The sequence below is a fragment of the Acartia tonsa genome, chromosome 10, assembly GCF_053477335.1.
Source record: "Acartia tonsa isolate MP-2025a chromosome 10, ASM5347733v1, whole genome shotgun sequence".
In the NCBI taxonomy this organism is placed as follows: Eukaryota; Metazoa; Arthropoda; class Copepoda; order Calanoida; family Acartiidae; genus Acartia; species Acartia tonsa.
Genome location: NC_137269.1, coordinates 592,993 through 615,941, shown reverse-complemented (window position 1 = coordinate 615,941; position 22,949 = coordinate 592,993). Strand labels below are relative to the sequence as shown.

Here is a 22,949-nt window from a genome sequence, read left to right as displayed (position 1 = left end):
AAGTGAGGAGCAGGAAGCTAAAATGTATTTAACTCAACAAGAAATAAAGGCTATAAAAAGGTAAGCTTAATAAAAATGTTCAGGATTTTCATCGATATCCAAGAAACCGAATTTGGACCACTAGGAAACTTTTAAATATACCACCAGATACGCTCTTAGAGGCCTCTTGTATTTAAAAAAAAATATCTATGTTAAAATCAGCAGTTTACTAAAATATCTTTTCGCCACTAAATTTTTATTTAAATTTTTTATTTTTGGCGATTTCTCTTGGGAGGGTTGCGATACCCCCAAATGAAACGATAGCTAAACTTTAATAGAATGTAATCATACTTATTTTACTTAGGAAAGAATTTCAAGAGGAAAAGATGACAACATTACTGATGGGTAAACTTAAAAAAGACATGGAATTTTTAGGTATTGGATAATTTTAGAAGCAAAGCTTATAATAGCTTACCTCGTTAGGGCAGGATTCTACTTCGATATCAAGTGATCAGCTAGAAAAGCCATAGTATCGTCCGCTACCAATGGGCTGTTAGGACAAATCACATACAACAGACAACCAATCCTTTGATTCCACCTCATTTGCCCTGAAGTCCTAACGGTGCATGTTATTGAGTTTTGCCTGTTTTTGATTCAAAGCATTCCCTTTACTCTTACTATTTGTGTCACGTGACACACATAGCAGCACTAGGTATTATTAAAAGCGAAGCTTTTCTATAATTAGGGTCGGTCCGTCCGTACGTCCGTAACGGATAGCTTTTTCCGTTAATTTAGGCATGTTAGAATTGTCCTATCGATTTCAAATTTTGCATGGTGATTCCTTTAGTAGTTAGGTACGATTTAGAAAGCGTAACAACTCTATAATCATTACCAAAATGTCCGTACGTCCATTTTAAACATGTTGATTTTTTTACTTTTTTAACAACAAATTTTTATGTGATCAAATCATCGGATTGATCTAATTTTTGGTAGATTGATTCCTGGGACGACAACAAAGTATGATGTAATAAGCGAAGCAACTCTATAATCAAGTCCTAAAAATGTAAGTATGTCCATAAAAATTATCCTGTATCAAGCAGTTTTACAACAAATTTACTTACAATTTTGCTTTGACTCTTATAAATTTATATTATGATAATTAAGTTCTAACACTATACAAGTGTTAATGTCCGTTTGTCCTACCGTTTCAGTGCTTCGCTTTTATGGATGTTGTCATCCTTGTTTTAATACAAGCAGGCACTCTATAATTCACCCTAATGACGCGTTTTTTTGTATCAAAGCTACAAAAAGTCAGTAGCGGGACAAAGTGTTTGAAAAATCAGCCATGAGACGTCATAAATTAGGGAGTCTCTTTCCCACTTCTCCTCTCATTTCCCTCCTTTTTATGGCTGATTTTTGAGACACTTTGTCCCGCTACAATAAGTCATGGAAGTAGTGATTAATATCAGGTTTTATAATTTTAAAATCAGCCTAAACCTGACCTAAATATGGCAATCCCTCTTCTTTATAACTTATTATAGGTGTTATTTAATTTGGAGATACAAAAAGTTTCAGGCATGACGTCATAAAAATACATCTAAGACCATCTCTTTTTTATTGATTTCATTTTCCACATCTTCTCTTATGCCTCCTTTTAAGACGTATATTCTTGACGTCACACATGACACTTTCCTTTAATTTTGTAGATAAATTGGTAAACGGGTCAGGACTACATAGTCATGTGGATAAAAATCTTCATAAATATTCAGAGGTATAACAATAGTTAGATATATACATAAACTTTACATAAACAAGGATGACAACATCCATATAAGCAAAGCTCTAAAATCAGAATGAAGGACAACCAAACAATAATTCTTGTAGAGCCTAAACGAAATTGTGCATAATTTTGTTGCAAAATTGATTTAGTTATAGAGTTAGCTCGCTTATTATACTTTACCTTTTTGTCCTAAGAATCATCATTCCAAAAATCAGTAGAATAGGTAATCATATCATACAAAAAAATTGTTGTCCAAATATTAAAAAATCAGCATGTTTTACCGTCTTGCTGGTAACGATTATAGAGTTGCAACGCTTTCTAAATTATACCTAAATTTTAACTATACCAAATTTTCATGCAAAGTTTGAAATCAATAGGACAGTTATAACAGTTATAAGACAACAGATCTCGGTAACGGCTGGACCGGATTGAACTTCCTGTAGAGTGAAGCTTATTTTAGATCAAAGGAAAACTTAATTACTATTTTCAAAAGGGCTGCATCAACCCCCTTCCTCCCGAGAAAAATAACCCCTTGAAAACCCAATTAATTCTAATTACAAAAAACTAAACTTAAAGTGGGCGATCACTCGACAAAAAGAATGACGGCATAAAAAGCAATAAAATTGAGTGGCTATTGCAATTTTAGGAGCGCGGCTTCTCTATAACTTGTCCCTGGTACTAAAGTCTGTTCCCTCATAAAATAATGTTTGAAATAAGTTTTTTTGTGCCGTTTTTATTTTCTCTTACAAACACACAGCATCATATTTCTTTACATGAGGGGCGAGTTTAACGATTTTTCCTTGTGGTACAATTTAGAAAGCGTAGCAACTCTATAATCAAGACTATGAATTAATGTATGTCCATTTTCAGCATCCAGTACTGTAAAATTTTTGATGTTTGTTTATCAGATAATCTATAAAAAGCTGCACGTTAATGAATATTGCCATCCTTGTTTTGTTACATTACAAGCTAAAATGTTGTTGGCTTATTGTTGCTGCGTTGCTAATGGACAAAAATGCCTTTGTTTTAAATGCATCGCAAAAGTTCAAAATAAACAGTTAATATAAATAGACTTTTTTTGCCTTTTATCCAATCAGATAATATTAGAAAATTAAAAAAAAACAATAAATATTATTATAGCCCCTTCCATTTCAAACCTTTTTGGAAGATCTCTATAATTATAAAGTATAATATAAAAAGTGTATTGTGACACTAAGTTATGATCTAATGTAATCAAAAATTGAAGATTCTTTTGAGCATTAGGCATAGTATTGTAAGTTTAGCACCTCTTTAACTGAAAGTTAAAACGTTTTTAAAGCATCTAAGGGGGAGGGGGAGGGGGAGGGATAAAATAACCTCTAACTTTCTCAACATTTAAATTTAAAATTAAATAAGCAAAAGTATCTCAGAACCATTGTAAAGCTTTCCTACAAGGGAGAACTCAATCGGTTAACGAAAAACAAGAAAATTAGTAAATGAAGATCACTCAAAAATCAGACATGTGACGTCATAAAAATGAGTGATTATCCATATCTTTTTTAGGGATTTTCTTTCCCACTTCTCCTCTTATCTCCCTCTTTTTTTATGACGTCACATGTCTGATTTATCAGTGATTTTCTCCATTTATTTTACTGCTTTTTATAATTTGAGACAAACAAACTTTTATCTTTATTTTTCTTTTCTTCAGAAAGAAAGATTTGAGGGAAAAGTGAAAAAGGCGGCGGAGGAAGGTCTTCATTTCTTAAATGTAAGTTTTAAAATAGATGAACTATTCTAACATTAAGAATTCTATAAATCACTTTGAAAATGATAAGACATATTGGCATTGCTATCTATGAATTAAAAAAATTCTAAATAAATCTTTAAATGATCAATTTATTATTCTATCTTTCTTTCTATCTTTATATCCATCTGTCTATCTACATAACTTCTCATATCTCTCTATCTAGAATCGAAGACGTTTTTGGGAGACATCGGAACCACCTTCGGCTAAGAAACAAACCCCACCTACTCAAGGAACAACATTGAAAAAAATGAGAGTTGGGGGGGGGGGCCGCGGGCGGGGGGTAAAAATAGCTTAAATCATGGTATGAACGATAGGTATTTTTATTTTTACTAAAAAGTGGAGCTAAATTGGTTCAGCGGTTACCGAGATCTTTAACATATACATCTTTCTAGGTTGAGTAATCTCTAAAATATTTTTAAGTAGTTTAGAAATTATTTTAGCTGGTTATTGCTTGGATGCTTATAAACATAATTGTCAGGGAGGAAGGGAGGAGACAATGGACAATTAATTCAGTTTAAGAGATTTCGTTGAAAGGTCAAGAAAACCAGATTTATCTAGAAAATTGTAAAGTTTCTATGTATATCTAAATCAGAAAACTCAAAATGAGAAAGAGTTCTAAGGAAAAAAACATCTCCTATAATATTAAATTCCACCAAAAATCAAGTTTACACGAAGGGTTCTTAGACTGTTTATTACATAAATATCACAGTGGAGTTACTAGACATGAAATGACATTTTCTTGGAAAAAAATATTTGTTAGAACCAGCCGAAATAATTTTATACTTTATAAATTGTGTTAATTGTCTGTTTTTTTAAGTTTTGTATGTTAGATTCATAACAAATTCCATGGCAAGTGTGCGCTAGTCCCCAAATTCAGTCTAAATACTTCACGAACACTTTAAGCTGGTCCTCAAGGTTTGAGACCCTAAAATATTGAATATTCGATCCATTGTAACCTCCCTTCCTCCCTGCATAATTGTTCTTGTTTTTATACAATTAAGTGCACTTTGACCTTTACAGTGCAATTGACGAATAACAAATCAATTCAAATTTAAAAAAAAAATAATAATGTTTGTTTATTTATCACTTTATATCACTGTTTTTTTCAGTGAAGCTTTTCAAGTGTACGTGGTAGGTTTTGATCTATTTTTAGGGGGTATGAATTCTACCAGCGGAAATCTTTTAAAAAAATTTGCAAGGGGAAAGGAAGTTGATAATATTCAATTCTTCAAGGCTTAGAATAATAACAAGGATGAAAACATCCATTAGTAACGCAGCACAAAAATTATGGATGAAAATACACAAAGTTATTTAAAGAGCAGATGTTATAATAAAAATACATTTATGGGGGAAAAATTACAAAACCTTACACATGTATTCATTTTTTGTAGATATACTGACAGACCGACGGACGAATTATATTAAATATTGAATACTCATTGTTATAGGTATCTTCACATAAAAAAAATCAGCCATTTTTCTTTAATAGTAGCCGAGAAAAATTACAAATCTGCCACAGCGTTACGGACTGACGGACGGACAGGCAAAGTGAATTATGGATCTGCTGCGATACTACAAAAGTGGGGTAAAGCCCAAAGGGGAAAGAATTATGCATATTTCTTGCCGATTTTATCAATATTTTGTCATAGGGTGAAGTGAAGTTATTACGTCATAATTTGTTTGTTTAGACGCGAAGCTGTTCTATAATAATGTTTGCTCGTCTCCTAGTTTCATTAATGACGGTTTGTTTCTTTTTCTTTTTCTTGTCTATTTCAAAAACTAATTTATTTAATTTAATGGAATATCTGACTTAACTGTCATGTTTAGTGATTTATTGACATCTAATACTTAAAATGTTATCTATCCATTTTAATTACTATTAGATTTGACTGTCTTCCACAAAAATTTGTGATCGCTATTTATGATCACTACGAAATTTAATAAAGAATCGCTAGCTATAAAAATCATATGATAAGATAAGATAAGATAAGATTTATTTCCGAGGAGATTATATCCTGAAAGAGAGTGCATACATAATTTAATAATATAGTTTGATAATTTGAAATTGACTGTTATTGTTTTAAAACTAAAATCAATGTTGTTCATTCTTTATAGAATCGGTGAGCTATTTTTCTTTACTTCTTTCTTCATCTACTTGTGATAAGTATTATTTTATAGAAAGCCAAGCTACTCTATAATTTTACTAGCGGCTACGCACCTTAGAGCCTTCTAGGTGTACTTGAGAAAGGGGGGGAGTTGATTCCCAAACCCCATATATTTTTTAAAAAAATTCTCTTGGGAGGGTGGTGGTACCCTCCTCCAAAATCGTAATAAACCTTCCTGGGACCTATGAGAAGCTACCCTGTTAAGGAGAACCCGATAGGTTCAGCGGTTAGCGAGATCCTTTGCTACAAACAAACAGACATCGTTCTACTTTGTATTATAGATTTGTTTTTCCGTTACGCTATTAAGGAAATGTGATTTTCTGGGTTGCTTTTCAAGATAGACGGCTGTTTTTTCATGTGAAGATTCCCTATATCAATATTCAATAAGCATCTAGTATATGATTTACTTTGTCAATCGGTATTTCAGTCATGCTACGAAATAAAAATATAACATATAACAGACGTGAAAGGTTTCGAGATTTTCAACACAATGAATCTATTCTGGATTTAAACAATGCACTTATAAATCTCCTGGAAACAATGAGATTATTAATAAACATTCTAACTATTTTGTTTATTTTGCATATTATAACCCTTATTATGGACGTATACTTTTTAAAATCATAAACTTCGTATTTTATAAAAAAATATGTACTTTAGACAATTTTTCAATGTTTGGTTTCTTAGAAATTTAACCTTTGCAATAGTAAACAAGGAAAATAATTTATATAAATAGCGCAGCAATAACAGTATATTTATGACATTTTATTTTGAAAAAAAATAGTGAAATGGAAATAAAACATTGATAGAAATACATGAAAGTTTAAAATTCTGGACTACGCAAATAAAATAATAAGTTTAGACTACATATATATTCTAGACTGTGTAGATACTGTAGATTCTAGACTGTGTAGATACTATATAGTCTAGACTGTGTACTAGTGTAGATGATACTGTAGAGTCTAGACTGCTTAGATACTGTAGAGTCTTGACTGTGTAGATACTGTAGAGTCTAGATTGTTTAGATACTGTAGAGTCTAGACTGTTTAGATACTGAAGAGTCTAAACTGTGTTGATAAACTTTGTATTTTATAAAAAAAAAATTCTGTACTTTAGACAATTTTTCAATGTTTGGTTTCTTAGAAATTTAACCTTTGCAATAGTAAACAAGGAAAATAATTTAAATAAATAGCGCAGCCATAACAATATATTTATGACATTTTATTTTGAAAAAAATAGTAAAATGGAAATAAAATAATAAGTTTAGACTACATATTTATTGTAGAGGATAGATTTAATTGACTGTATATAAACTAAAGAGACTACAGAGCGTTGAAAAAGTAGAGTCTAGACTGTTTAGATACTGAAGAGTCTAGATTGTTTAGATACTGTAGAGTCTAGACTGTTTAGATACTGTAGAGTTTAGATTGTTTAGATACTGTAGAGTCTAGATTGTTTAGATACTGTAGAGTCTAGACTGTTTAGATACTGAAGAGTCTAGATTGTTTAGATACTGTAGAGTCTAGACTGTTTAGATACTGTAGAGTCTAGATTGTTTAGATACTGTAGAGTCTAGACTGTTTAGATACTGTAGAGTCTAGACTGTTTAGATACTGTAGAGTCTAGATTGTTTAGATACTGTAGAGTCTATATTGTTTAGATACTGTAGAGTCTAGACTGTTTAGATACTGTAGAGTCTAAATTGTTTAGATACTGTAGAGTCTAGACTGTTTAGATACTGTAGAGTCTATATTGTTTAGATACTGTAGTGTCTAGACTGTTTATATACTGTAGAGTCTAGACTGTGTAGATACTATATAGTCTAGACTGTTTAGATACTGTAGAGTCTAGACTGTTTAGATACTGTAGAGTCTAGACTGTTTAGATATTGTAGAGTCTAGACTGTGTAGATACTTAAGAGTCTAGACTGTGCAGATACTGTAGGGTCTAGACTGTGTTTATACTGTAGAGTCTAGACTTTATATTAACTGTAAAGTCTAGACTGTTGAAATAATATAGATTCTAGACTGTTTAGATACTATATAGTCTAAACTGTTTAAAAACTGTAGATTCTAGACTGTTAAGATACTGTAGAGTCTAGACTGTGTTAATACTGTAGAATCTAGACTGTGTACATAATATATAGTCCGGTGTAGATACTGTAGAGTGTAGACTGTGTTGTTACTGTTTAGTCTAGACTGTGTTGATACTGTAGAGTCTAGACTGTGTAGATATTATATAGTCTAGACTTAAAATGTGAAGATAATGTAGAGTCTAGACTGTTTAGATACTGTAAAGTCTAGACTGCGATGTTAATATAGAGTTCAAAATGTTTTTTTTTACTTTTAATTGATACTCTTTAAGTGATTGAACGTAGAGACATGCGGTCACTCCTCATTTTAGAATTACTGTGCTGCTAGAACGGAAATGCAATAAAAAAATAATAAATATTACAAAAGTATTTTTGACAGGAAAATTGAAGTCTTCTGAAAAAAAAACAATTTTTGAACAAGAATATAAAGTGATTTAAGGATGACAACATCCATAAGTAAGAAAGCTCATAAACAGAGGAAACAGGGGAATTTTCCAGATATCTAAAGGGATAGGACAATGGCCATTAAATTGATGAACAGTCAAAAATGATAACACAAAATTACCAATTCTGTAGATTCAAATTAGTAGTTGAAACGTTTGAATGCCAACTTAATGAACGAACTAATCAAAAGTTTACAAAGTTGTTAAGCCAACGAATTACAAGACGTTGTTATCAAACTTTGGGGATTAGTGTATAAAACAGTCCCCATTCTCTCTAGGAATCTTCACAGATGGACTGACAAAGAAAGTTGTAGTATAGATTAAATATTCAACTTTCATTTTAAATATCCAAATTTCTAGCCCGTAGGGACCTTAAGGCATATGACAATGGGCGATATATTGAAGAGCATTCACAATGATGACAAATAAAATCATCCCTTTTGATGATTACAATTATTGGCTGAAGAGTTTGGACACTGGTGATAAACCAACCAAACAATATTCAATAAAAGTATCCAAAGTTTTTAAGCAAACAAATAAGAAAATGTGATTGTAAAACTTTGGGTACTAGTATAATAAACAGACTAATGCCCCACCTTCTCTACAAATCCTATTAACATGGACACATTAGGTTACATACAAATCTCTTAAACGGCTGATTATATCGATGTAATAGGACTTGATATTAGTTTATTTCAGGAAAATTCAGAAATACCCAAGCCAAATCGTCCAAAATCAGCTCCTTTTAGAGTAATACAAGGTATAACTAATAATTATCCTCATGTAAAAAGAAACAGGATGTTGTCTTTGTGTCTGTATCTTAAGATAACCACTGAACCGATATGGTTCAACTTCACAGTGAAGCTTTTATATATCCAGGGAAGATTTCTCACTATTACTCTCTTTTTTTTGGAGGGGGGGGGGGGGGTGTTACTATGCGGAGAGATATCGACCTGGACAAAAAAACACCCCCCCCCCCTACCACCAAAAAAATGTCAGACAAAACATTAGAGTAAATTTCTTAATAATATGTTTTCCTGTAAAGCTTCGAAACTGATTAATATCCGAAGGATTAGAACCGGTTCTCAGCAATAATGAAAAAATATGTCTAGCATCGTATTATTTCCAGTTTTCGAAGAATATAAAAATGTACAATCATAAGATTAAAACCAAGTTTTTTTTAGACGGTGCCTTCCTCATCTCGGGGCTTAAAATACTGGTTTTGATCTTATATTTGTACATTTATATTCACGGAAAGCTGTTTAATTACCGTTGTATGAAATAAATATTAAACTTTTAGCACGAGAAGCTGCAAAAGCGAGAGCCAGCATCTGTCTACAGACACCTTTGAAATTAGCTGCAAGGTATTCATCTATCTATCTATATATCTATCTATCAATCAATCAATCTATCTATCTATCTATCTATCTATCTATCTATCTATCTATCTATCTATCTATCTATCTATCTATCTATCTATCTATCTATCAATCTATCTATCTATCTATCTATCTATCTATCTATCTATCTATCTATCTATCTATCTATCTATCTATCTATCTATCTATCTATCTATCTATCTATCTATCTATCTATCTATCTATCTATTTATCTATCTATCTATCTATCTATCTATCTATCTATCTTTCTATCTATCTATCTATCTTTTAAGCTATCTATCTATCCATCTATTTATCTACCATTCCAAGGGGAGAGGGGTTAATGTGTGTTTACCCACCTCAAACTTTGAAACTCCCCATTCTCCCCCGTCTCAATTCTTTTAGATTACCCCTCACAATCCTAGCTTTGAAACCCCTCATTTAATCCCTCCCCCCCACATAGAATTATTTGGGCGTCCTTGTATTTATCTATGTATGTATGTTTAGAAGGCCTAAATCAGCCAAGCCTGTTAAGAGAGTGTCTATTGCTCCACATACGAGGTAAGGAGACAGCATATATATAGTGTGCCCAATAAAAATTTATGTCATTCAATACAAATGAACAATAATAGGCCAGTGTATAATATCATTGGTCAATGACAATGTATACTGGCCTACCATTGTTAATTTGTATTATATGACGTCATTTTTTTGCATCTCTATACTTTTAATACTATAGGAATTGTGGGCAGTTTGGACTGTTAGTTTGGTCTCCAAAGTTAGCTTACAGACTTTAGGGACTTAGTTGGAATAGTAGCTTTCGCAATAGTCTGTAAAATTGTGAGCAACCCTCCAGTCATATACGCTTATTAGTAGCGAAGCTACTCTATAATTCACTTTGTCCGTCCGTCCGTCCGTCCGTCCGTCCGTCAGTTAGTCCGTCCGTCAGTCAGTCCGTCCGTAACGCTATGGGGGAAATGGGATTTACTCAGCTCCTATAAAAGATAGAATGCTGAAATTTTTTGACAACATTCCCATCATTAAGGAGCACAATTGACTATAAAACATCATTGGCGTTCGGACCGATTTTTAGCAGGTTTTAGGCTATTTTTATATTTTTCACATTTTTCTCCATATCTTCAGTGTTTATGGTCCGATTTTCAAAATTTTTTCAGTTATAGATATCAAAATTAAATTTCCCGTCGTTTAAAGGAACAACCATGAAGGCCAGACTGCCTTTTTAGCAGGTTTTAGGCTATTTTTATTTTTTTCACATTTTTCTCCATATCTTCAGTGTTTATGGTCCGATTTTCAAAAATTTTTCAGTTATAGATATCAAAATCAAATTTCCCGTCTTTTAAAGAAAACAATCATGACGGCCAGACTGCCTTTTTAGCAGGTTTTAGGCTGTTTTTTTTTATATATTTAACATTTTTCTCCATATCTTCAGTGTTTATAGTCCGATTTTCAAAATTTTTCAGTTATAGATATCAAAATTAAATTTCCCGTCTTTTAAACAAAATAACCATGATGGCTAGACTGCCTTTTTGGCAGGTTTTAGGCTATTTTTACATATATTTAACACTTTTTTCCATATCTTCAGTGTATATGGTCCAAATTTCCAAATTTTTAAGTTAAGGATTTAAAAATTAAATTTTTTGTCGTTTTAATAAAACAACCATGACGGCCAGACTGCCTTTTATCAGGTTTTTGGCTATTTTTAAATGTTTTACATATTTCCCCATATCTTTGTTTATTTTGATGCAATTTTCAAACTTTTATGGGATATCAGTATCAAAAGAATTTTTCCCATTGTTATGAGCATCTTTGATATAATTCACTTTGACCATCATCATCATGCAAAATAAAACAAGGTTTCATGTCTATTTTATCCAATAAATCTATTCTTGATTTTAGTAAAAACCTTTTAAATCTACCTGTACGTATTCCCATCGACGATTTTTTGTGCTTCGCTACTTATGGATGTTGTCATCCTTGTTAGGTCTAACTTTTCTTAATGTTGACCAAACGAATAGTATATATGAACCCATATTTAAAAACAGTTTGACCTAATATGGGCATTTGACTGGAATCTTACTCACAACTTTACTGAATTTTGTAAAAGCTATTATTCCCTTTGTACAAACTTTTTACAGTTCGTTTTAATTTATAAATAATTCTGTTTCTAACATGAATTTATCGTCCATTCTCTAACCTTAAGATCCATGATAATTTATGATTATTTTTGGCCCATCCATCTTTCCGATCATGTTATTAGTTATTTATGGCATATTATTACAAACTGCTTTCCGCGGATATATAAATGTACAATAATTAAACACAATTTTTAGAAGCGATATTGGAATAAACTTTCCGAAACTTTGGTTTTTGCTGCGCTTTCTATTATATACATTTTTATTAGTGATAATATTTCCAGTATAGCTTCAAAACTATTTAATAACCGGTTTTCAGCTATACTGAAAAATTATGTCTTGTATTATATCCAATTTTCTACAAACAAAATGTACAATCATAAGATTAAAACCCTTTTCTTTAGCCCGTGCTAAAAAACTGGTTTTAAACTTTTAATTGTAGATTTTTTATACGCGCATATAGGTGTTTATAATACGATGCGAGAAATAACCATTATTTTTCTTTTCAGGGGAGGAAAACGGTCGAGTGAAGATGTACCTTCCATAATAACTGATGAGAAACATGTCTATCATAGCTAATTGTCATCCATAATTTTTAAAAGGAACAAGGATGACAACTTCCATAAAAGCGAAGCCATAACATCAGAAAGAAGGAAAAACGTACAATAACTCTTGTAGAGTATCAGAACTTAATAAGCAGAACATAAATTTCTAAAATAAAGGATACAATAAAAGGACATACTTTCGTTTTTAGGATTTGCCCCGCTTATAATACTTTACCTTGTTGTTCTATGAATCATTATTCCAAAAATCAGATGAATAGTATAACCATATCATACAAAAAAATGCTGTCAAAATGTAAAAAATTTTTAAATGGACGTACAGACTTTCTGGTAACGATTATAGAGTTGCTACGCTTTCTTAATTGTACCTAACTGTCACAGGTATTTTGACGCAAAGTTTGAAATCAATAGGACTATTTAAACATGCATAAATTAACGATAATGGTTGCGGACGTAGGGACCAACCCCAATTATAGAAAAGCTCCGCTTTTAAAAATAAGAATGACAACATCCATAAAACCAATCAGAAAGTCAGACAAATGGACATTAACAAATATAGAGTAACAACGCGTTTGATATTTAATATTATTTAATATCATGGTTAAAATGGAAATACAGACGTTCTAAAATTTAGTATAGAGTTGCTACACTTTCTGAATTGTATTTAATTGTTACAGAAATAAGCATTATAAGCTTAAAATCAATAGGACAATTTTAACGTGTCTAATTCAGTAGTAAGATATACCATTATGTACAGACGTATGGACTGATTCTAAGAGTAGAAAAGCTTCGCTTTTTATAAACATAAAAAATATATTCATTTAAATTTTGTGATACTGTATTTTGATTTTCTAAAAATGTAATAATTATTCGATATTTATTGTTAAATAGAATTACATATCATAAACTTGTAAAATTTAGGACTTTGCAGCCGCACTTTCCGCAGCTTTGTGCGGCTTTAGATTCGGCAGCGGCCATTAGAATTAGAAAATAAATGTAAGAATATAAAATTGTGTTTCATTCTATAAAGTATAACAGTGGCGTGCACAGGGTATTGCCAGAGGGGTGCGCGAAGCGCACACGAAAATTTGACACCCCTCCCCGAAAAAAACATAATCAATGGGGGCGTTATCTTTAGGGGATATAGGTTTCACTACATCCCTCAATAAGTAACAAATTTAAAAAGCAAAAAAGGTGCTAAATTTTGACTGTTTCAACTTGATACCCTGCAGGGCTGAAAAAGGGGTTGAAGATCCTTGTCAATGAAGGTCTAGAAGGGTGGCAACTTACGGGGGTGTATCTATTCCCTTGATTTTGCCAGTGGGATGGGTATAACCTCTTTCTGCATGCCTTTGTGCTAAAGTATCAAGTTGTATGTAGGTACGATTAACTAAAAAATCCTTTAAGTTGAAAATTATTCCTACACAATTTTAACGATTCTTCATAAAAAGTAACATTTGAAAGATTTAAAGAAAAAAGCTATGAAAGACTACATTTTAGATATAATAATTTTAAATTATAAATACAACCTAGAGTTTTTTATCGTGTTGGATTAATTCTGAGGATTAGGTAACAGATCTATAGCATAGATGTATATACAAACAACTACCTTCCTTCCTTCTTCAAAGATCTTCCTCGTCTGCTTCTAAACTATTTTCTGCTACTTGTCTGTGTTAATATAAGCAAAACCATTGGTTTTTTTCAATGACCCAATTAAAAGGTTGCACAAGGTGGTTGCGATGGGGAGATACAGTTGAGTTATTTAACCCTTTCTCCCTCTAGTGTTTTACTCTAATGATTAGGTTTCAGTATGGCTGAGAACTGGTTCTAATCGGTATCGAAGCCATACTGGAAAAGATATTGCATAGCCCGGTGAGGCACTTTTTCTTAAAGGTTTCTATCCCCGCATGGCTCTCCTATCCCTTTCTTTCTTATCTTGACCTAAAACAACCTTACAAAGAATATTTTTTTAAAAGCGAAAGGGAACGGATAGTTTTTTCAGTTAATTTAGGCATGTTAGAATTGTACTATCAATTTCAAACTATGCATGGTGATTTCTGTAGTAGTTAGGTACGATTTAGAGAGCGTACCAACTCCATTATCGTTACCAGAATGTCCGTATGTTCATTTTAACTATTTTAACGACAAATTTTTATGTAATATAATTATCGGTTTAATCTGATTTTTGGAATACTGATTCCAAGGACAACAAATTACAATGTTATGAGAGCTAAGCATCTCTATAATAAATTCGTAAAAATGTAAGAATGTCTATTATCCTGTATTTAAGCAGTTTTTCCACAAATTTACTTACAATTTTTGTGACTTTTATATTCTAATTATTCAGTTCTGACTTTGGTTTTATGGATGTTGTCATCCTTGTTTTAGAGATAGCTCGATTGTAATTCAGCTACGATAATATTATGGTACCAGCTATTTTTTGCGTACAGGAAACTGGATGCACCGCTAAAATGTGTTTTATTTTATCTCTAAATGCAATATGAAAACAGATACAAGGACATTCATGTTTATAGGTGGCGCAACAATAACAATAACAGTGGAAAAATCTTAATGATTTCTTACATATCTTAAAAGTCTTTTTTTTCATATCTATATGAATATAAAGGAATCGTTTTTCCTAGGATAGCCTATAACATTTTATATGATTTGGTTTGATACTTATAAAATACTAACAGTAAACTATTAATAGAAAATTAATTTTTGTTAACCTGTATTGGCGAATTTAAACGTTTTTAGGGTTTATCCTAATCCTAAAGCAGCTTCGCCACTAAAAAATATCTTTTTATGAGATATTTGATGAGAGCCAAAGTATATTTTTCTTGGGTGACATTGAAAGGAGTTTTTACCATGTAGCTAAAGTTTTGGAGATTTTTAAAATAAAATAAAAATTGGTGGTGATTTTCCTCGTGAGCATAAAAAAACCTCCCTCTTTAAAAAAAATAGATTGAAATAAAGGTAAGCAATGACGTTAAAGCATTGTTGGAGGGAGTTAAAATGTGAGATTGAAAAGGTTTATTAGGGTAATCTAATGTATTTTTTTAAAAATGTTGAGGGGGGTAAAATAAGGGAATTCAAAGTTTGAAGGTCTATGAAGGCGTAGGTAACCCCTGCAGCCTCTCATTGGCTTCCCAATGGTTCCTTTATTATAAGATTTAATGATAGAGGAATTAACTCACCTTGGCAGAAGCTGGTGGAGGCCATGGCTGAAGGAGGAGACAGGAATATCAACTTATTCCTAAACTTCAACCTCACCAGGAAGAGGTTGTCTTTACTGGCTGAAGTGCGAAGATTCAAAAAGGAGAAGAAAATTGAAAAGTATGAGGTGAATGAGAATGGACAAATTTCCATCAGAATTAAAAGTAAATGGATGAAAATAACACATCATTATTCTAAAAAGACTGACATTCAACCAAGTGAATTGATCTACACATACTCCAATTATAAACTTCAAACAACTGTAGAGGATTTGTATTCTCGCTCATGATTGGTATATAGATAATAGTTATGTAGATACTGCCGATACTCTAAATTATTTGCTCTATTATTTGTTATACAATATTTTAAATCACACACACACACACTCAGGCGAGCGCCGCTTCACATACTCACTTTATGCTTACACTTACACTTTTTTTTACTCACACGCGCAAGCACGCACACACACATACACTTCCTCTTTCCTTTACTCACATGCACACAAATACATTTTCATTTTTATACATATACCCACACTTAAATTTTTCTTTATTTATGATTTTTTAATTTCAATTTACAATGTTTTGTCAATTTCTAAAGTTTTTTTCATTGTCAAACGGCTTATATTCTACTTTTTGTTTTATCAATCCTTAATGTTTATATATATATTTCAAACATATAATCTACTTAATGATTTTATTTATTCTCATAAGTATAATTTTCTTTTTCTTAACTCCTATTTTAAACTAAATTTTTTTTATATCATTTGCCTGAAATGTTTTATAAATGGAGCAAAATAGGATTCTGAATTTTGAATTAAACAGTAATTTTTTCTCAATTTTAAATAATGAAACGATAAATGAAGATTTATTGTTTAATCCATATGAAAATATTGATATAAAATGCCAATACTTTGATATTTGTAAAGTTATAAACCACTTAAAATCAAAGAAAGGTCTAAAAATTATAGGTTTAAATATTCAAAGCCTTCAATCTAAATTTATTGATTTTCAAGAATTTGTTGATGAATTCTTGAGGCAAGGTTGTTATCTTGACATTATATGCTTAGGGGAAATCTGGAATATAAAAAATGATGATTATGTTAATTTAAAGGGGTATGATTTTATATACAAATGTCGATCTCAATCTAATGGGGGTGGGGTTGGTATATATATAAAAAAAGGTATTGCATTCAAGGAAATAAAAGCTTTATCTAGATTTGAGGAAAAAATAATTGAAAGTTTAACTTTAGAGATTAGTATTGGGAAAAATGATAAAATATTTCTAACAAACGTCTATAGATCAAATTGTAAACATCCTAATCTAACAGAAAGTGAGCAGTTAGACAGGTTTATCAACTTGTTCTCTGACTTACAAGCAGATCTAAATAGCCGCAAATACCCTTCCTATATTATTGGGGATTTAAATTTTGATCTATTAAAATTTGAGCAACATGATAAAACTAGATCACTACTTGAAAATAGCTTTGCAAATGGTTTCTTAGAATTAATCTCATTGCCAACTAGGATCACTCATACCAGTGCTACTCTCATAGATCATATTTATACCAATGATAATAAAAATAAGTTTGAGTCATTTATTATTACAGCAGATATTTCTGATCATTTCCCTACTTGCACTATTATTCTTGACAAAGTTAAAGAGTCTGGTCCTGTCTTTGTTCAAACTCAAAATTTTAGTGAGGAAAATATTTCCTCTTTTAAACACGATATGTTAAATGCTGATTGGAGTTCAGTGTCTAATAATTACAGTGCTCAAGATGCATATAATAAATTTTATAGTATTTTTAATGAGTCATACTCAAGACATTTCCCATTTAAAAAAGTTAAACTAAATAAAAATATTCATAAAGTTGAACCTTTTATGACAAATGCTTTGCTTAAATCTAGAAAGACAAAATTTGAGTTATATGACATTAAACTTAGAGAACCAACTCAAGATAACATTTCTAAATACAATGAATATAGAAAATGCTATAACAAAGCAATTAAAACAGGGAAAAAATTGTATTTTCAAAAATCTTTTGAAGAAAATAGGAATGATTTGAGAAAAACATGGTCAATATTAAGGGAAGCAATAAGGAAGCACAATGACAAAAGTTCAGTCATAACTGAAATTTTTAGTGATGGGGTTTGCTATGAGGAGGGGAAAGATATTTCTAACAAATTTAATGAATTCTTTACAACCATTGCAGATGATATAACAACTAAAATAAATCCATCAGATAGAGACTGCACTTATTATACCACTGCATCTGACTCCATATTTTCATTTACTCATATTCAGCCTAAAGATATAGTAACAATTGTAAATGGTCTAGAGTCTAAATCAAGCCAAGACATGCTAGGTGTTTCTAATAAACTTATGAAAAAAATCATTGAAAATATTGATATTCCTCTTACTCACATTATAAATTTATCCTTACAGTCAGGCAACATTCCAAATGAGCTCAAAATAGCCAAAGTTTTGCCAATTTTCAAACTTAAAACAAAAGAATCTGATCTTTTAAGTAACATGTCTAATTATAGACCAATAAGTCTTTTGCCAATCTTTTCAAAAATCCTTGAAAAAATAGTTGCAAATAAACTTACTGCATATCTTGATGAAAATAACCTTATTTACAAACATCAATATGGTTTCCAGAAAAAAAAGTCAACCATACAGCCCATTTTTCATCTAATAAATGAAATTGTAAAGAATAGTAATGATAAAAAGTATACAGTTGGAGTTTTTTGTGATTTACAAAAAGCTTTTGATTGCTGTTCTCATAGAATCTTGCTGGACAAACTTTCTAAGCTTGGAATCAATGGTACAGAATTGACATGGTTTAAAAATTACTTAGCAAATAGACAACAATTTGTTTACATCAACAATGAAAAGTCTAATATGAAATATATTAACAAAGGTGTACCTCAAGGATCTATTTTAGGACCCTTACTATTTTTAATTTATATCAATGACTTAGCTAAATGTACTACTCTATTTACATTACTTTTTGCTGATGATACCAGTTTTTTAATTTCGGGTAAAAACCTTCATGATATTATTGATATTCTTAATATTGAATTAAGAAAAATAACTTATTGGTTTAGAACAAATGAGTTAAACCTACATCCATCAAAAACTAAATTTATGATATTTACAAAAGATGAATCAACAATTGACTTTGATAGCATTAGTATTAATCTTGATCACAATAATGATAACCAAAATGATCCAAATTTGGTACACAAACTTTCATATGTCAACTCAAGGAGTGAAACTCCTGCAATTAAATTTCTAGGTGTTTATCTAGATCCTAAATTAAACTTTAAATATCATATTGATATGATAAATAAAAAGATTTCACGCTCATTATTTGCTATAAATGCTGCAAAACATATTATTGGTGGAAAAGCATTGCAAACTCTATACAATTCACTTGTCCATAGTCATTTTACATATTGTGCCCCTATTTGGGGAAGTGCAGCAGCATCAACTCTTGATAAAATTGTAAAACAGCAAAAAAAAGCACTGAGAATAATTACCAACTCAAAATATAATGCACATACTACAATTTTATTTAAAAATTTAGAAATTCTTCCTGTAACTCAACAAATTGTCTATTCTAAATTACAATTTATGTTTGATTACGTTAATCATAGGCTTCCATGTTCTTTTGATAACTTATGGATTAAAAATAGCACAAGAACAACAAGAGTTCTTAGAAATAATCAACAGTACAATGTTCCTTTTGTTAGACTTGAGACATTTAAAAAATTCCCTTACTCTGATCTACCAAAGTTATGGAATGAAATCATTATTCCTAATACTAATCCTAATCCTGAAAATGATAATAATAATGACGAGGTTATGTATACTTTTAGCACAGTTATGTCAAGAAAACAGTTTTGTATGAAACTTAAAGATTTTTTGTTGGAAAAACTTAATTTTATTTGTAATAGAGAAAACTGTTCTGAGTGCATAAACAGATCTTAAAAATTGATTTCATAAAAAACCTAGTGATTTTTTTAAGGAGGGGGGGGGGGAGTTGTCTTTTTGTCGGGGAGGGGAGTGTTGTTGTTTTTTTGTTTTTTTGGCGGGGAGGGGAGGGTTGAATACAGGGCAAAGATCAAAGTGGCATTCTTTAAAAAGATATTATTTTGAATTGAGAAATTTCTGTTTTTGAAAAATAATAAAATAATAGAATGACAAAGTCTTGAAGTATTGCTTTTTATGTGTTTTTTTTCTTTCTCCTTTCTTTTTAAATAAAAACTTTACTTATTAATCTTCAATGAAATTTTAAAACTTAAAATATGGTATTAAAATTATGATCTATCTTATAATTTTTTCCTTTTATACTCTCTTTGCTTTCATAATTGATTCATTTTGTTTTATTTTTCTCTAAAATCCTTAATCTATTTTTTTCATCCTTCTTATTATTTACTGATTTCTCTAACATAATATAAATGTTTATTTGTGTTTTTTCTTTTTTTTACCATCCTCACAACTCAATTTAACTAAATTAAAGTTTCGATTTTCCCTTTAACATTTAATTTTTTATGTTCTTTTTTTCTTTTTGTTTTCCTTAAAAAGGGGCTTCAGGAATCAAATACACTATTCCCATTTTGGTCAAGATAGTACTTCTGTAGCTCCTGGTGCATATCCTGAAAATTTTCCTTTTATTCCACCAATTTATATTTAGTTAATAATTAAACTCTTAGTATATATTATTTTATTTTTGTATGAGACTAAACATCATAATGTAAACTCTAAATTGTCGATAGATAGCAGCAATTTAGAGTATTGTATGTGCTATCTCCTAAGCTAGGGGGTACCTAGCAGCACCAAATAAACATTATTATTATTATTATATTATTATAAGCCTAAATATTAACTAACCCAACATAAATAAACTTAACACAACATAACCTAAAACTAACAAGTTTATATACTTTTTTAGAAATCTAATATCCATTCAGATATACTTTTTCTTGTCGTTTCAGACTTTTTTATAGATCATAAATAAAACAAGGATGACAACATCCATAAAAGCGAGGCACTAAACGGTAGGACAAACGGACACTGACACTTGTATAGTGTCAAAACTGAATAATCAGAATATAAATGTATAAATGTCGAAGCAATATTGTAAGTAAAATTGTTGAAAAACTGCTTGATGCAGAATAATGTTTATGGACATTTTTAGGACTTGATTATAGAGTTGCTTCGCTTATAATATTGTACTTTGTTGTCCCAGGAATCAGTATACCAAAAATCAGATCAATCGGATTATTAGATCATATAAAAATTTGTTGTTAAAAAAGTAAAAAATCAATATGTTTAAAATTGACGCACGGACATTCTGGTAATGATTATAGAGTTGCTACGCTTTCTAAATCGTACCTAACTACTAAAGGAATCACCATGCAAAATTTGAAATCGATAGGACAATTCTAACATGCCTAAATTAATGAAAAAAGCTATCCGTTACCAACGGACGGACGGACCGACCCTAATTATAGAAAAGTTTCGCTTTTAAAAAATAACTAATATTCTTCTAATAGATTGATCAGGTTAAAATTTCTAAATATGAACCCAAAGTTTAATAGCTACTAAGTAGCTGCACCCTTAAAACTAAATGCACTGTTTACATACTTATCAAACACACACACACACTCACATCCACACACACCTACACACACACACACAAACACAAACACACACCCATACACATACACCTACAAACACCCATACAAACACACACAAACACACACACACTTAATGAAAAATACCTTTCCACAGAAAATATTTACTTTTGGCAAATTACTTGGAGAGTAACCAAAATATAGATAGATAGATAGATAGATAGATAGATAGATAGATAGATAGATAGATAGATAGATAGATAGATAGATAGATGGATAGATAGATAGATAGATAGATAGATAGATAGATAGATAGATAGATAGATAGATAGATAGATAGTTTAATTTGATCCTTTAAACCTAATAGATAGATAGATAGATAGATAGATAGATAGATAGGAAGTTTCATTTTGATGGTTTTATAACCTCACAAATTTAATTTAAACATTCTGAAATAACAAAAACTTTCACACAGATAGATAGATAGATAAAAACCTTTTGGTGGCGTGCTAAGGGTTTTGCAAGGGGAGGGGTAAACCGTGAAGGGATAAAAAAGGGGAAGGCATGGGTTGCAAATTTTAATCAAAAGAGGGAGGGGGGGGGGGGTTGCAACCCTCTTAAATATATCTGTTCTTCAATATATATCTATCTATTTATCTATTTCTATTTTCTGAAATCATGTTTAAGTTATATCTAGGTTTTAAAACTTATTGAAACTATTTTACTCCATCAGCTATTTCCGAAATTTTACTCTATTTATACTTCAAATATATACTATGCTTTATTGAAAATATAATTAGTCCATGTTTTATTGGCTCTGGCCCTGTGGCCCTGTGGCCAACAAAATAGGAATTAGCAACATATTTTTTTGTGGATACAATAATAATAGTTTTTTGTGCATTTTTTCTTTGTAGATAAAACAAGGATGACAACATCCATAAAAGCGAAGCACTGAAACGGTAGAACAAACGGACATTAACATTTGTATAGTGTCAGAACTGAATAATCAAAATATAAATGCATAAGAGTCGAACCAAAAATGTAAATAAATTTGTTGAAAAACTGCTGGATACAGGATAATGTTTATGAACATACTTACATTTTTAGGATTTGATTATAGAGTTGCTTCGCTTATAACATTATACTTTGTTGTCCCAGGAATTAATATACCAAAAATCAGATCAATGGGATGATTAGATCACATAAAAATTTGTTGTTAAAAAAGTAAAAAAATCGACATGTTTAAAATGGACGTACGGAAATTCTGGTAATGATTATAGAGTTGGTACGCTTTTTAAATTGTACCTAATTACTAAAGAAATAACCATGCAAAGTTTGAAATCGATAGGACAATTCTAACATGCCTAAATTAACGAAAAAAGCTATTCGTTACGGACGGACGGACGTACGGACCGACCCTAATTATAGAAAAGCTTCGCTTTTAATAGGTAGATTATAAATGTTTGTTAATTGCTTTACGAAAGTCAAGCTGCTCTAAATTACCATATAACATTATTTGCTATAAAACTGCGTTGAATATCAGTTAAGTATATTTTTATTTATAAATGAGAATACAAAGAAAGTCCATCAAAAAACATTCTGACGTCATAATAATGAGGGAAAAGGAGAGGAGGAGTGGGAAAGAAAATTCCTAAAAAAGAGATGTATAATCCCTCGTTTTTATGACGTCTTCATTAATGATCCACTGAGGTCATAATAAGTAATTTTAAAGAAATTACAATGCG

General features: G+C 30.8%; 1 protein-coding gene and 1 long non-coding RNA gene across 2 annotated transcripts; both read left to right on the top strand.

Moving 5' to 3' along the window:
- On the top strand, positions 1-4,164 carry LOC145330368 (uncharacterized). Its single transcript, XM_080175005.1, has 6 exons — positions 1-60; positions 344-414; positions 1,686-1,750; positions 3,447-3,506; positions 3,709-3,798; positions 4,138-4,164. The coding sequence occupies exons 1-6, from the start codon at positions 23-25 to the stop codon at positions 4,162-4,164; spliced, it is 351 nt and encodes a 116-aa protein (XP_080031131.1). The 5' UTR covers positions 1-22.
- Positions 4,165-8,910: 4,746 nt separating this feature from the next.
- On the top strand, positions 8,911-12,413 carry LOC145329752 (uncharacterized). The gene is made up of 4 exons (XR_013883074.1): positions 8,911-9,005; positions 9,546-9,609; positions 10,132-10,185; positions 12,287-12,413. It is a non-coding gene; the product is annotated as an uncharacterized LOC145329752 (long non-coding RNA).
- The last annotated feature ends 10,536 nt before the right edge of the window (positions 12,414-22,949 follow it).